This window comes from Saccostrea cucullata, unplaced genomic scaffold (assembly GCF_032062105.1).
Source record: "Saccostrea cucullata isolate Sc308-1 unplaced genomic scaffold, CSIRO_AGI_Scuc_v1 ctg88, whole genome shotgun sequence".
NCBI lineage: Eukaryota > Metazoa > Mollusca > Bivalvia > Ostreida > Ostreidae > Saccostrea > Saccostrea cuccullata.
The window spans coordinates 1051138-1068067 of NW_026930139.1; the positions used below are offsets into that span (position 1 = coordinate 1051138).

The window sequence follows — 16930 nt, forward strand, 5'->3', positions numbered from 1 at the left end:
CTTTAAACTGATTATTTTTGAGGAAATTCTCTACTTGACTCTTTTTTCAAGCTTTTTTTAATCGGTAACATTTACTACAACTGCACCACTAGTAAATTAAGCAATCAATCATTTTGGACAAAAAATTATACACTGTAGAAACATAACGTAAAAGTGGATGAACAATGTATGATTTCATGAGCTTAATGGGTCATATGACGCTGTTTAAATAACAATTATAATTGGATATTGTTAATTACAAATTTATTGAGGAGGAGGAGGGATCTCTAAATTTTCTCCAATATTTATATATTGGGTTATAGAGAAGTTCGTGGACTAGCCATAAATAAAAACTATGAAGGTATACAGCAGAGTTTGTACACTTTGAATTGTCAATGTTTTCGTAAGCAATGGAATGACAACGTGGTGCAACCTCAAAATAGGATATCGTATTTCCACAGTGAATCCAGCGGAAAAAAAATGAAAATCTGCTATCCAGTTTTCACAAATGCAGTGGGACACAATTGACAAATCTACCTCATTTTGAGATCTTGATCTTAATCTCTATAAAATAAAATTATTTCAAATTCTCTAGAGAGTGCATAAAAAAGACGCCAGAAAGGGGTGATTTTCCCCGAAATTAATAATCTTGAAGTTTAACTTTTGAAAACTTGCATAAACTTTGATCAGCGTTGAGAAAGACAAATTGTTACGGTAAAGATGGATTCAATAGCAAGAAAGCTTACAATTTATCTTGTGATAGTCCAAAATCAAAATAGCCTTTTGCTTATCATTGTAATGAATTAAACTTGATGTCAAAATCAAAAGAAAGTTGAGACTAAAGCAAATGTCTGGTTAAACAGCAAAAGTTTCGCGTTATAACGCGAAAGTTACGCGTTATATCGCGAAAGTTTCGCGTTATAACGCGAAAGTTACGCGTTATATCGCGAAAGTTACGCGTTTATTCGCGAAATTTATTTTTTTTACCTACGAAAATGAGCTCATTGGGCTTTCGTAGTAAATGGTAATACACTGTATTCTGAATCTGATCATACAAAATTTTGTCGAGGTGGATCTAAAAGTTGTAGATCATCAATTGAACCCCGCAAAATCTTTTATCATGAAGCAGATAGTCCCTTCAAATTTTGTAGCAGCATGCCAAACGCTGTACCAAATTCATACATATTTAAAAAAAAATGTTAAAATCGAGAATGAAAAAAGCCCCCCCCCCTCCTCCCCCCACCACCACCAATTAATGATCTGGTAATGATAATTAGGTATCAATTCTAAACTTAAGAGTACATAAATATTAGTTATAAGCTAAAATGTGCGGTTCCAGATTTTTTTTTCGGGGGTGGGAGGGGGGGGGCACATCTATCTAAGAAAGGAAAAAAGACAAGCAGAGGAAAAATCTGATATTGATAACTTGTCAAAAAATAAATCCTGTGAGGGGAGGGTATGTAATTTTCCCCCTAATATGTTATTTTGTTTGTTTAGCAAACTGCATGTGGTATACACATATGTACACTTTGATTTTCGCTTTTTAAAAATGAAATTCACAAATTGTTTAATGTACCTTTACGTATTTATTCTAGCTGGCAGAATCGCGTGTCATCGCAATTTCTTGGACCTTTTAGACAAAGTGGTGTCTTCTCAAGCTTAACGGTGAGGAGCATTTACATCGATATCATAGTAAAGATTCGATCGAAAGCGATTTTGTCCTGAAATTAACCATTTAGACTCTACACCGTGCAAAAAGAAAATCTGAACTCAAATATGAATAAAACAAAACTTAGGTGTTTTCAAATATTCTTTTGAAAAAGATCGTTAATTTAAAAAAAAAACAAGTAAATATACATTTCGTCGTCACCCTACCGCCCTCAGCGAAACACTCCATATTTTTAAGTGTTAAAAGTGCCTGAAAAATAAAACTGAATTCCTGTCACAGTTTCTTTCGAATATTTTCAGCTACAATCTCATATCAACAAGGCGTTTGTAAGGATTTGGTCAGCTCAACTGGTCTTCTCTGTGTCTAGAACACACTCTCTGGAGATGACTGACGACGAACTTCACAGACTGGAAGCTTTTAAAACAATCGGAAACTTCTGTTTTATCGAGACAATACAACATCCGGTCAATCGGGGAACATCCGGATTCCAAGACGAGGTCTCTCGCTGTCATGGTAGTACACTTCCGGACTGACTGACTGCATTCTTCTAAAAGTTATCATGTATCTTATGTTATTATTTTTTATATCTCTTATATGCTTCCATGCACGTAATTTCCTCAATTTACCGTTACATTAATAAGACTCACTTGAAAAGTTCTCTTCACTGGAATCCGGTGAGCACAATAATATCTGCAATATATAAATCAATTTTTAATTATTTATTTATAATGGAAAAATAAAATTAATTTGTTCCCCCCACCCCATCCCTATCTTATGAATTATTTCATACATATACATGGACATGTACATGTATTAGATTAACTATTTCTCGCAAAATATTTTTTAGCATCTTCAATCGTCCTGACAGGCGCATAAAATTTGATCATTAGTACCCAAAAAAGAGTTGACTATATTGGCTTTAATAAGTTGTACATAGTTCAATAAAATCAATGAAAAAAGATATGGCTACAGTCGTCTTCATTCGTAAAATACCGGTATCGATTCTATATACACTGTATTATAAATGCTTGATTGTATTTTGCCAATTCCTCAAAACACATAATAAACTGGAAACAGAATACGAGAAGTAACCAAGTATTTTGCCATATTAAGTCCTCAAAACACATACTAAACTGGAAACAGAATACGAGAAGTTACCAAATTACCAAATTTCTAGCTTCGGACAAACTAAGACTGTGGTCTCTTATCATGGATTTTAAAACGTGCATCTCACACCTAAAACTGTGAAGCAAGGTCCTATGATCCCCTGAAACAGAGAAAAGGCACAGTGGTTTACTTAAATATACCTTCTCAATGTAATATTATAAGGCACTTATTGGAGATGCTGCAATAGGTCTCTCCTTGTCGATTTTATGTATGAATGAGAATATTTTACAGGAATTTAAAAAAGTAACTTGACATACGTGGCCTTTTTGTTTCCGATCGCGTAAGAATCACTGGTGTTCTGGAAAGAAACCAAAGTAATTTGAAAACAAGCAAATTCAAAGAATTGTGGTCCCCCGCTTTCGGTGTCTTTTTTGGGTGAGATGTCATTTTTTAATGACATTTTGTGTCTAATATGAACACCCTATCATAAGTCATCTATTCAGAAATTATCACTGAACTCCAAGGTCAAGGTCAAAGGGTTAACGTTCTTGGTATCCAATGAAAAGTCTTCTCAAAAGGATTACATCTGTGAAGTGTGAAAGCCATAGCCCTTAACATTCAAAAGTTATGGTCAATTAAGGTAAAAGTTTTCTCAAAAGTACAAAAAATCTCCAAGGTCAAGGTCAAAAGGTCAAGATTGTTGGTATCCAATGAAAGGTCTTGTCACAAAGAATACATATGTGAAATATAAAAGTCCTAGTATCTACCGTTTAAAAGTTGTGACCAAGGTTAAAGTTTTTAAAAAGTAGGTCAAACTCCAATGTCAAGGTCCAAGGGGCAAAGTTCTTGGTATTCAATGAAACAATCTAATTAAAATCAGATCCTTTGATCCGCTCACATACATTCGTGTAGCGATCTATGTGAGCGGATCAAAGGATCTGATTTTAATCAGATTGTCAATGAAAGGTCTTCTCACAAGAATTTTATATATGAAGTATGAAAGCCCTAGCCCTTACCATTCAAAAATTTATGGTCAAGGTTAAAGTTTTTTCATAAGTACGGAAATCTCCGAGGTCAAGGTCAAAAGTTCAAAATTGTTGGTATCCAATAGAAGGTCTTGCTTCAAAGAATACATATGTGAAATATGAAAGTCCTAGTACCTTCCAAAAGTTATGACCAAAGTAAAAGTTTGGAATTTTTGTGTAAAAGTGGGTCAAACTCCATGGTCAAGGTCAAAAGGTCAATTTGGAGGTACCCAAAGAAAGGTTTTGTCACAAGGAATACACTATGAAATATGAAAGTCATAGCTTCACTAATTCAAAAGTTATGGGCAAGGTTAAAGTTTTTGTGACGGACGGACAGCTAGACAGACGGACAGATGGACAGACGAATGAGATTTAATGTCCCCTCGCTTTCGCGAAAGCGGGGAACAATAAACAAACACAGTGAATTTTCATCTTTTAAAGTAAAAAATTGATAAAGTTTTACTAATTAATCGACAAAGCATGTATAGTTTGTTAAAAAAAGCTCGAAAAGACATATGCCCCAGTGTCCCCTCCCCCATCCCCTTGATACTGTATTAATGTAATGGACCATTATTGGTTTGCGTGGAGATAGAAGACATCTACAACCGGATATGAAGTAAATTCTCTATACCATCTTTGAGATTTATATGGACTAAATGTCGCCGTGTGAAGACTTTACACGAGTTCCTGTCAAAGGCTTCTAAATATTCTTTAAAGGTAGCTACGCTCTATAGGGGGATAATCAATGGTCGTTCACATGACAGATTTCTCTCTGAAGCTTTTGTTGTGGATTTACAGAAACGTAATTGTCTCTAAACTATAAAACAATAATCACGCTATGGAGGTGTCTAATGGCTATCGATAATAACACTGATTGTATCAATCTGGTTTTCATGAAGAAAAAAAATCGCAACATATGAAAAATGCAGAAAAATGTATATCTTATATACTGATATTTGTGACATAAAGATGCTGTACATCAACAAAAAGCCATCATGTCAAGATGACAAGCGAACCCAAGTCAGATACGAAGGTATTTTCGTAAAAACCCCCAAAATCAAGATGAGTTTGTGAAACTCCGATGCCCCCGTATGGCCGCTTATGGCGAGGGTTGAAATTTCTCAAATGCAAGTCCAACTCCAAGGTAAAAAGGCCAGAATTCTTGGTACCCAATGGAATTTAAGGTCTTTTCTCATAGAGTGCACCAGTGAATTATGAAAGCCCTAGTACTTCTGGTTCCAAATTTACGGTTAAAGTTTTTTTTTTTAATTAGTCAAACTCTAGGGTCAAGGTCGAAACGTCAAAATTGCTGGTATCCATAGGAAGGTCTTATCACAAGGAATAGGTAAATCTGTGAAATATGGGAGCCCTAGTACTATAACAGTTCATAAGTTCTGGTCAAGGTTAAAGTTTTTTTGAAAGTGGGCCAAACTCTAAGGCCAAGGTCATAAAGTCAAATATTGTTATACACAATGAAAGGTTTTGTCACAGTAAATACACAGATGAAGTATGAAAACCTTAGCACTAACTATTCAAAAGCTGCAGACAAACAGATAAACGCACAGAAAGACACACAGTGTATCTCTGGTAAGACCAGCTAGACAGACAGACGGACGGACAGTGCAAAACCTATTTACCCCCCGAATCTTCGATTACGGGGGCATACAGCTGTTTAATTACGATTGTACGACTTTGCCTAGATGTTCTGTTTGGGGAGGTGGGATGTGATGTACTCCGGAAGTACGACGTAAACCGATCAGACCAACCAAACACCAGCTTCCGGGAAGAATCGTCAACACCAGAAAAATTATCTACAGTTAGAAAATCAATTGAGAATTATTAACATGCAAGTTATGAAAAGTTATAATAAATAATTAGTCAGTTACGTACTCGGCACAGCATTTCAATTCTTCAATATAAGTGTAACAGGCAAGTGGTATCGTGGCGAGTGTGGGGTGGTGCTTGTTCCCAACTTTTTTTCCCGAAAACATGACCTTTTACCTTTGAATTGGATTTTTTTTTTTTGCTTGTCAGATTTTTATTTCTGTGCAAAAAAAAAAACAAAACAAAAAAACAAAAAAAAACCCATAAGGAATGCCATATACGACAGCCAACTGCTGACTGCTTACTGCCAACTGTCAGCTGCTTACTGCCAACTGCCACACATATTTGAATAAATTTTATATTTGTATTGATATTTATATGAATTTTCACAAAAAAGGGAAAAAAGGCACGGATCCAGGACATTTTTTTCAAGTGGGTCACCCTTGAAGAGAGAATAATAATAAAAAAGATTTGTCGTTTCGCAGAGAAAGATGTTTTGAAAATAAATTTCCGTTTTCCATTATATTCTATAGTTAAAAATTTCCTCAAATTAAAGATGTATATATCTGTATGTTATAATGCAGGCACGTAGCATCGTTTTTGAAAGAAGGGGGGGGGGCAACCAGAGAATTTTTTTTTACTTACCTGAAAAAGTTGACAAGCAAAAAAAAAAAAGGAAATAGCCCAAACTCGAAAATCCTATTTCGTGGGGGAAGGGGGGGGGTAAGTGGCTACCTTTTTTTATAAGGCCAACTACCTTTCACTTACATTTTTTTTCCACACAATAATACATATCCTTGATATCATTATACTATGGTAAGAAGTCGGGGGAGGGGGGCAACCATCCTTTCAATATACATTTTCAACAGTGAAGGTAATGTTCGGAAAAAAAGTGGGGGGCCCAATGTTGCTACGTCCCTGTAATGTTTCACATGCATCTTAGAAAACGCCGATCAAACATTTATATCTCTTTGTTTGTACAAATAAAATATGTTTTACATGCATAGATCTAGAGAGAGAGGTCCGGAACACCCCTCTGAAATATGTAAAGTTATTTAATGCACAAACTAAACCAACTAAAAGTTATTTAATGTATAAAATAAATCAGCTAAAAGGGACCTTAGAAACCCCCCCCCCCCCTCCCCAACCGAAAATGTGGATTCGTGTACAGTTGGTATGAAAAATGTCATACACATGAAGGTATGACGCATAAGAATCCCCTCTCCCCGGCCGAAATAAATTTTTCAAATTTAGGAAAGGACTTTACGTATTTTTTTCTTGTCAAGAAATTTCTGGGTTGGATTTTTTTTACCAGAGTTACCCTCTTGGAAAAAAATGTCCTATAGATCTTCACCTTTTTTATTTACATAAATAAAATTTATTCAAATATGTGTGGCAGTTGGCAGTAAGCAGCTGACAGTTGGCAGTAAGCAGTCAGCAGTTGGCAGTAAGCAGTTGGCTGTCGTATATGGCATTCCATAAACAACAAAACAAAACACACACACAAAAAATGCTATATGTGCTCGTTGAAAAATCGCAGAGAACATTTAATAAATTGAGTTCTAGTAATGAAATACATGTACATGTATAAAAAAAAAATCGATTTTTGGACATAAAAAAAGTAATAAACAAGCATTTTTGATGTCAGAAATTCTTTCTCAGATTAAAAAAAAATCAAATATTCTGATACATGTATACATTCTCCCATGCAGAGTTGTCGTTCGTTCCTCTCTCTGAATGTATGAGCCGATGGTAGAGAGTGTATGAGCCGATGGTAGAGAGTGACATGTATATTGCAAAATAATTAAATATATATATATATTTATTTATATTAAAGAATATATTTGCGATATGATATTCATTTGTGGTATGAAATAAACTGTTTTACAATAAATTTTCATTTTTTCTCTCAAATAAAAAAAAAAAACCAGCCCCTAATAATATTCTTTGAATGTACATTTTTTCAACTTAATATTAAACAGGTTCAAATGTAACTTCTATAATTGCTATCAAAACTAGTAGAGCTACATGAAGACTCGTCCCAATCTTCTTGTTTATGCATGTCTTGGAACATGTCTTCCCCGGGGCCCTAGAACGATATCGTTTTAAGGACAGAAAATTCTTATCTAGTTTAGCTTTCAATTCCACGCGGTGTAATCGGAAATCACCTCGCGATTGAGTGCGATATGCGGATAATTAGGTTCACTTCCAGTGACAATTCCAGTCAGCTCTGATCATTACTGATAGATATTGTTAGAGTCCTCCATTGTCCGAGCTAGAGTACTGACAGCGCATCATTAGGAAAGATGGGGAAAAACTAACGCTGTGTGAAACATCCTTGGTCTCCAATAATGAAAGGCAAACACAGGAACCACAGGGGCATCTTATCCACTCTGTTCTCTACTTCACATATAAAAATACACAAGGGAATATATAGGAAAAATCTTTTTCAAAAAAAGACAGGAAAAAAACAACTTATGGAGAAAAGTTACACAAAGTGTAATTCAAATTTGCAAATCATGTCCCAGTACAATCCAGGCTAAAATATTCCAGATATATTTTAAATAGCTTTTATCCAACCTTAAAAAATCTTCTGCACTAGTACTTTAAAGCCATGCTTAGTGATATTTATAGGGAACTCATCCGGTAGTGACAATAGGGTAGTGCCCGAAGTCTTCCAATGGCACTCGGAAGGGGGTACTACCCATCCGGGTGAGTTAAATCTTTTTCTCTGATGTGTGCTTTTTCCACATTGCTCAGAAAGCTGGGGTTTTAGTTGGATTTTTTTTTTTTACGATGGATATATCTGGAATATTTTAAAAAATACTAGGACATTATTTGCGCTAGTTCCTTTCAGGATTTTTAAATTTACTAAATAAGTTGTTTTTAAAATTTTTTTAAATATGTGTGGCACTTGGCAGTAATTCTGACCCTTGTGTATTTTTATATGTGAAGTAGAGAACAGAGTGGATAAGATGCCCCTGTGACAGGAACGAAGTGTATTTTCTCCCTTCTTTTTAAGTTAATTAGTGAGTCATCTATTTTGCTGTTCAATCATAGATGGATTTTTGGTTTCAAATTACATCATTGCAGAGTTTCCGAAAACCAAATTTTTTGGACATAAAAAAGTAATAAACAAGCATTTTTGATGTGTTCTATCAGTAAAAAAACATATTCTATACAGTGAATAAATTTTAAAGTATACAGTGTATTTCTCATGTCAGATGTAATTCAAAGATAATGGCATTGAATAAGTAAAAAAAATTGTGGCTCACAAACATAATTGTGATATATATATATATATGCAACTATAATTAATTCAAATATGGCACCAGGTCACACAGGCTTGTGGCAGCAATAAAGTTTTAGCCCCAAGTAAATATTTTTTTCTGAAAAGAAAAAAATTACAAAAAAGTTGATTCTTGAAAATGAAAACTTCTCAAGGTTTCAATTCTTTTTAAAATTTAAAGTTTAATTCTCACTTGTAAATTTGAATTATATATAAATAGCAGTAGAAATTCAAAATAAAAGTAAATTTTAAAAAATTATCTTTACGTTTTCTCAGTGGGCATTGCACCTCATGACCTATATACTGCATGTGTTTACCAATAACAGAGGAATGGAGGAAATGTCGGATTAGGAAAAAACGATCGTTTTTGGAAGAAATAAGTCAAGTAGAACTGCAAGATGGATAAGATAATGGATATTTACAGAAGAATAGGAGCTTGCTCATTGAAATTTTTCATTTATGAAGATATTGCAATAGATTAGAGTACAATAAATTAATCAGTGACAAGCCCTCACCACAATCGAAATCAAACACAGGAACGATACTGTAGCGAATTTCATCGGACATTTCGATTTTCTATCGGTTTTGCTGTTCAATCATAGATGGATTTTTGGTTTCAAATTACATCATTGCAATATACCGCGTGACGCAGTGGTTAGAGCGTCTGCTCTAAGAGTCGTGAGGTATAAGGAGTTGATCCTTACGACGTATGTTCAAATCCCAATATGACTTGGAGACTGTTCATTCGAATGAGACCGTATTTTTTAGTTATTAACAGAGGTCCCGTGTCGCACTAGATGCTGGTACAAAAAAAAGATCTCTCACTGCTCAATGGCCCTAAGTGCCGAGTATAGGATAAAATTTGCAGCTTTCCACCGGCAAGTGGTGGCGTCTCCATATGAGTGAAAAAGTCTCGAAATTGGCGTTAAACAAAATATAATCAATCAATCATCGCAATATATTGTCTGTCTGTTTTTAACGGTTATTTCCTATATTTGTACAATTATTCATTATTTGTAGTCACGTTAGATTCACAATTTCCCACCGAAAAATCATTAAGAATTAAAAAAAAATATTTAAACATATGTTAAGCCAGAAACAGATGGTACTTTATAGAAGGAATTAAAGGATTGTAAACATTTTCTTACGACTTACTGGTTTCTTATCTTATATTTTACACTCGTATGTCGTGAAAATACATTTTATAACAAACGAATTGCATGGTTGCTGTTGACACAATAACAGGCCTGTGTCAATAGAGAAACGTCAAACAAAATCAGGCGAATAAAAAGATTATTTTCAGCAAAAAGGTTTCTGCTTTAAACGTTTTAAAATGATATCGTATTAATGATAAGAACAAATAATTGCTTACCAAATGTTAAATCTTCCTATAATATACCTCTGAGTTTGTAGAATAATTATTTATTGAAAAAAATGTTCAAAAATATTTTATCATTTTTTTTTAAAATAGCAACAAAATGATACAGTGGTATTAAACAGCTGGAAAAAAGTATGAAGAAATACTGCATGAAAAAGTAGAACAGTGATATTTAGCTATAATTAAAACAAATAAATAATACACAATAAAATACAATGATAATTGAAACTAATAAATGTACATAATTCTTCAAGTCAAAAAATTAGACTTTAAACTTTTTATCCACCAGTCTGTATTTATATTTTTGTGTATTAAAAAAAATGAAAATATGAGAAGACAGCTTACCATTTTTGTGGACTACGTTTGACGTCTCTCCAGCATTTATGGCTGATCGATCAAACTCACTGATAAAACAGTGCTAGCCCCATCAGCAGCTAATTTACTCTAATATATTTAATTATTCAACAAAGGGAGACATAATAAAAAGGTAAAGCTTAAAATGAAAAATATAAAACGTCGATCAACGAAAGTAGTGAAATAAAGAAAATACGAGTTGATTATTAAAAATTCAATCAAAATTAAAAGATTTCATAAAAATATAAAAACCAAACGTACAATTCCAGAAATAATCACTTCAATGTAACATTCTAAAATACAATTATTTCTTAACCCTAAAAAAAATCGAAAACATTTTTTTTTTGGTTTAGTTGCTGCTTATAGACCATTGAATTTTGAAAAACTAACCTGTATAAACCGGAAATAAAATAGCCATTTTACAATGTTCTAACTATATGTTTCATAATCTAAGTCAAACAAACGTTTTAAGCCACGTATCTGAAAATAAAACCATCGATTTCCGTTTAAACATTGATCAATTTCCACGGTGGTTTCACTTTCAGTAGAAAACATCGGAATGGTATAGTTTTGTTGACACCACAAATAACCTGATAGTTTTGTGTCATAAATTTGAGGTACCATGCCGGTAAGTTTGTGTTCATGCAGCAGATGCAAGAATAATTAAGGGGATATTTAGGTTTGCACGGAAATTTTGGTTAAATCAGCACAGTCATGTACAAACATATGGCAATGATTGTGATAAATTGCACGCGTCAAACGTTTCCTTTTAAAGTTCAGTTTTGCTTGTGACTTTTTTAAAGGTAAATGAAAAAATCTCATGGTGATAATTTTATCACTGCTAAGTTGCCTTTCCAATTTTCAGTGGCTTATCCTACATTCTAATTCATTCGAATAATTTTATCATGGCAAAATATTGAAATTGATAATGTCCTTAGAGACATGAATAATTGAATATACACTACAGCACACATATTTTATTTTTTTTTTCAAATTCGTCTTAGCTGTGTGCTGTTCTCCAGTAACATTGATTTACGTGTAATTCATTTTTTACTCCTATGAAGCCAAAAGGAAAGCAGGGCACTAAAGGTGCTAAACAGATTGTAGAGGAGAACAAAGCAACACTACAGTTTTATCAGTATGTTATTGGAGGAGTTAATGTAAGTATCTTTAAACAAGCATTTCTCCAGTCTTAAAAATATGTACATATATATAAAATTTGAAAATGATTTTTCCAATTTTCAATGACTAATTCAAATAATTTTATGCATAAAATATTTCAATTGATAATATTCCTAGAGATATGAATAATTGAATATACGCTACAGCTGCAAGTACAGCACATGTATTTGTATTTTTTTGAAACTCCTCTTTGTCATATACTGTAATCCATGAACTAAATTTGTTTATAAGATGGACAATAAAAAATGAGTTGGAATACCTTAATCAAAAAGTTAAATGATGCATAATTTCTTTTAGGTTGCATTTTTTCTGGTACAGTACTTTCTCTTCTGGGAATTTTTCACAGCATTTTATGTGGTAAGTAAAGAAGCTTTCTTAAGTTTATATATACTGTAATATGTTTTACGGTGTGACCGTTGGGGCGAGCGCAGTTGTACCTTCAAAAACACTTGAGATCAGCCACTTCGAACGTTTATATATACCGTATTATTGATTAAAAGATATTGAGTCATCAGAGAATTTGTTAAATTTGAACAAAATATCTTATATTTATGTAAAGTTCCAATCAGATTTACTCTGAAATTGGAGTATTTTAATGTTAGAAAGGCAGTCATTTATTGGGGGTCAGAGTGGCCGAATCGCGAAAAACCCTTAGCTACCTAAGATTGTCTAACTCAGTTCAAACTTTCTCTTTATAAAGCACATTATATGCACTCCCCTTTACTTTGAGTAACCCCTGAACAATTTTCTTGAGTAGAAAGTTTATAAATCTGATAGTACATGTAGTGCCTTATTAATATCAACTGAAACTGTCAACTTACTTTTAATTAGTAGCTGGTGTATAAATAATACATTGGTAATAAATTGTCAAAATTTTATGCCTAAGTCAGAGGATGGATCCATGAATCTTGCATTGATTATATATTTCAAACTTTTCATTGAACTCTATACAGTTCTTATGGTTGTCAGCGGTGGCTGTGTGCCTGGGTAGCTACCAATTCATGGCCAGTATGGGCCGAGCCAAATACTCCACAGATGGGGCCTTGCTAGACAGTGGCATCGACTTAAACATGGAGTCTGGGATGGCAGAGTAAGTTGTGAAAACAAAACAAAGCTTACAGATGAGTATATGAAGGATGACAAATAGTAGTCTGCTCAGTAAATTTAAATTATTTTGTATAACTCCAAAAATACATTTATAATCCAATTTAAAATAGACATCTGGACATCTCAATATCAGTGAGATGGAAAAATCATTCTAAAGATTCAAGATATTTAAGCTTAATACATGGATATTAAGTAAATAGCCCTGTTATAAAGCAAATTGTTTTCTTTTTAGCATTTTTTGTATTTTTTGGATGTTGTTGGTCCTTTAACAGCACTTGGCTGTACCAACAAATTGAATACCGCTCTGTAGTATGATTTGTCGGCAACGACAGGTGGTGTTATAGGACCGAAAGCATCCAAAAATAAGAATTCAGTGCTTACATTCTCTAATTTTCTCTGTTTATGACTGTTAATTTCCTTAGTATAACTTAATTTACTTAATTAATTCCTTAACCCCCCCCCCCCCCCCCAAAAATGAATACTTTTAAACTAGTTTTGAGATTTTTATCTACTTGACTACCTTTGCATATGGTAGAGCTGATTCTTTTTCCTCTGTTATTAATTTTCCTGAGTCTACATGTTGTTCTTTAACTACATTATTTGTTTTAGGCATGCTAAAGATTTACTCCTGCTTACCAGCATTGTAATGTGTCTCAGCTTGTTGTCAAATTTCTTCTGGATATTGTGGCTGCTGGTAAGTAACATATGTAATATACAAAATTAGTCTAAATGGATTATAATCATAATACATGTACATGATATTTTAAAAACATCCCATACTAGGCAGTGGATTATTAGAAATACATGTACATTTAATTACTTTCAGACTTTTATGTCCAAAAAACTGTTTAAATTGAAGTCTAAATGTTAAAGATTTATAGCTAAAATTTCTTGAGGTAACTATTTTCAGTTTCTTGGGAGAGACAAGCAGAAAACAGATATTTCATTATTTCTCTTGTTTGATTGTGTTTCTAGTTCTGTACAGTTCAGCATGTTCAGCATTTTCATATACCTGTATATGCCAATGTTAACAGGATTTGGATGTGAAAGAAAAGGCTATTAAACAAACTTCAAGACAAATTTGAAAATTTTTTTTCATAAAGCAATTCAGCATAAAAAAATAACTGGAAAATGTCAGAAATGATGTAAACTCACTTGATACAATGTTGTAATATATGTTTATAATTTTGTAGATTCCTAAATATTCACATGGAATTAATTAATGCATAATTTCGCGGGAAGCACAACTCGAGAAAAAACATTCTTGTTTTAATTTTTTTTATGCTGAAATCCATGTAAAATCTCTTGATCAAGGGTCCATTCATGAAATATTATTCTCGCAATATGATGCTAAAGAGAACTTTCGCGATAATAAGTACTTGCAAAAAATAAGGAATCTACAGTAAAAGGGGGGGGGGGGGGCATTTTAATGGTTAATAACCAGTGAATCAATTTGAATGTATCTTCCCAATATTATTATTGTATAAAGTTAAGTGTTTATGAAATGTATTAAATCTGAAATAGAATACTATAGCTTACCCCGCTTATACTGAGATCACTTCTATTGATATAAAACTACAGCCCTGTCCCTGTTTTTCATTTTATTTGCAATAAAAAATTGTTAAACTGAAATCACGTACATTGAATTTCCCTTATATTTTGAAGTAAATTATTGGTCTGATGAGCTGATGCTGGGCTCTTTAAAGCTTATTTTGAGGTTTTCCTGGTCAGTCATTGCATATTTAGTGAAATTGTTATTGGACAGGACTGGTAGATACTAAAGTGTCAAAACATGTACACTGTACTTATATTTTCACTTATTATGTTTTCAGAGCATTTCATAGTAAGAAATAATTGCTAAGGGATATCATTTTCGCTTTGATCACATGTTGATTGTTCTCATTAGAAGCAATTTTGCAAGAGTTAGTTCCCTTTGGCCACTATTTTAGAGGTCATATGCCCAAATAATGCCTTAAAATAATGAAATGAATAAATGTCAGTCATAGATAAAAATCGAATGAAAGAAGGATTTTGGAACATGTCTGCAGATACTGATAGCTAAGAATGCCTAAGATAATATCAGTTTTATTAAGTTTCTGGGAAATAGCATTTCATGAGTCTGCTTTAATTTATATATCGCTACATCCTTTCAGTTAACCAGTACCTCATTTTGTGTATATTGTTTGTATAAAATCTTAGTTGTTGGTCATGTGATTCTTTGCAGGCTCCAATCCGGGCCTTTTATATGCTATGGGTCAACATTCTGGCCCCCTGGATATTTGCTCCAGCTCCAGAAGTAGATGAGAAAAAACAGAAAAAGATGGAGCGCAGAATGAAGAGGCACTGACAGACCTGTAGCTCTAGGACATTAATTTATTGGTTACACTGTTCAACAGTTCATTCCGTTTAGTTTCAAAATAATTCAATTTTTGTTCAATTTTTTTTTTTACCTTTATTCATGGCATGATATTCATCTGTTTTAAAAAAATTCATTTATTTTATGACATATTTGATATGTATGCAATATTGACTTAGATGTATATTCTAAATTCAGGTTATTTTACATGTATTGATGAATTGAACTTCCTTTTCATTGAGTTTTGTAGAATCACTAGAAATTGAATCATTATTTGTAATTACTGTTGTAAAGAAAGTATTGTACATATGAAAGTTTGCACTTCCTCTCAAAGTCCTGATTACTTTTTTCTTGAACCAAACATGTAAAGTTTAGTAGTTTTTTCCTAATCTTTTTCAATAACGCAGAAAAAATTAGAGACTAAAATGTATTTTATGCCTGATTCAAACTGAATATTGCTTTTTTACAAAGTGGTTGGCATGCATATGCAGGGGTACTTCAATGTCATTTGAAAATCACAGAGCTCTTTCTAAAATTACGGGGGTATTGAATTTTCATATTTTAGTCACATTTTCCATCAGCTAGAAAGCAGAAAAACAAAACATATTACAAAACTGACCTACATTTTACTTAAATGTTTGGACTAGTGAGAAATCTCGGTTTTATGCTGTGGAATCAGTTTAATAAGTGAAGGTCATTGTTCATGGGTAACCAACATTATTTTGTTCATGGGAATATAATTTCATATGTAACTTGTATATTTAGATGATTCAATGAATAAATTTATTGACTAAATTATTGTTTGGGGGGTTTTAATTCATGGAATTAGGTGACCTACAAAATCCTCATTTTTTTGCTGTATTTAGCACTGTCATGTAATGAAAAGTTTATAACTTTCAACTAATTGGTACAATGTATGAATGACCTACATTCATTCAAAGTTTTAATTGATTTTTTAACTGTTAAATAAATCACATGGTCCAAGGAACCCGAAGGGGTTGGGGATGGGGTGGGAAGTAATTTTGCTTTATTTAAGTACTCGGTATACTATAGAAAATATCAATCTCTCATGCAGAGTTGTCGTTCGTTCCTCTCTCAGACACCTCTGCAATGGGCTCACGTCAAGATTTTTGACATAACGTATAAAACATGATATTTGAAGGATTGTTTCAATTTAAATTAATAGTTTTGTATTGATTTAGTAAATATTTATCTCAAAACTCAGACATAATCGTAGAAATTGAATTATACTGAATTAAAACAAATGCACTATTTCTCGTGTTTAACACTGTGTATACGCGAGCTAACGTCGGAGGTGAATGTATGAGCCGATGGTAGAGAGTGAGAAAATATAGCTACTTAACCTTGCTTGTCAAGAAATATTTGATAATGTTGTCAAAGCATTGTGCCTCTCCTAACTGAAATTTTCCTAAATAAATTGTGTAGAAGTAGGGAAATTTAATGTTCTCAAAAGAAGAATATTGAAAGTATTCTTAGTGCTAAAAGGTATCCATTTGATGTTGAAAAGGAAAAAGTTTTTTTTTCAGAACAAGGGTTGAATAAGAATCCAGGTATTTTTTAATGTTTTAGACTGACATAATTTGAAAACATTATGATGAATTATTTGGATGACATTGTATAGAATAAAATCGGAGAGCTA

The 16930-nt window shown here is 33.0% G+C and overlaps 2 protein-coding genes across 2 annotated transcripts; one reads left to right on the forward strand and one right to left on the reverse strand.

Annotated features, from left to right (window-relative positions):
- Window positions 1–1756: 1756 nt before the first annotated feature.
- On the reverse strand, window positions 1757–10741 carry LOC134283064 (uncharacterized). The gene is made up of 6 exons (XM_062765510.1): window positions 10617–10741; window positions 5461–5591; window positions 3073–3113; window positions 2815–2915; window positions 2296–2338; window positions 1757–2195 (listed from the first exon to the last, which is right to left on the reverse strand). The coding sequence occupies exons 1-6, from the start codon at window positions 10617–10619 to the stop codon at window positions 1987–1989; spliced, it is 528 nt and encodes a 175-aa protein (XP_062621494.1). The 5' UTR covers window positions 10620–10741; the 3' UTR covers window positions 1757–1986.
- A 387-nt stretch (window positions 10742–11128) lies between these two features.
- Window positions 11129–16924, forward strand: LOC134283065 (transmembrane protein 208-like). Its single transcript, XM_062765511.1, has 6 exons — window positions 11129–11253; window positions 11690–11785; window positions 12105–12164; window positions 12761–12897; window positions 13524–13608; window positions 15139–16924. The coding sequence occupies exons 1-6, from the start codon at window positions 11248–11250 to the stop codon at window positions 15259–15261; spliced, it is 507 nt and encodes a 168-aa protein (XP_062621495.1). The 5' UTR covers window positions 11129–11247; the 3' UTR covers window positions 15262–16924.
- Window positions 16925–16930: the final 6 nt, after the last annotated feature.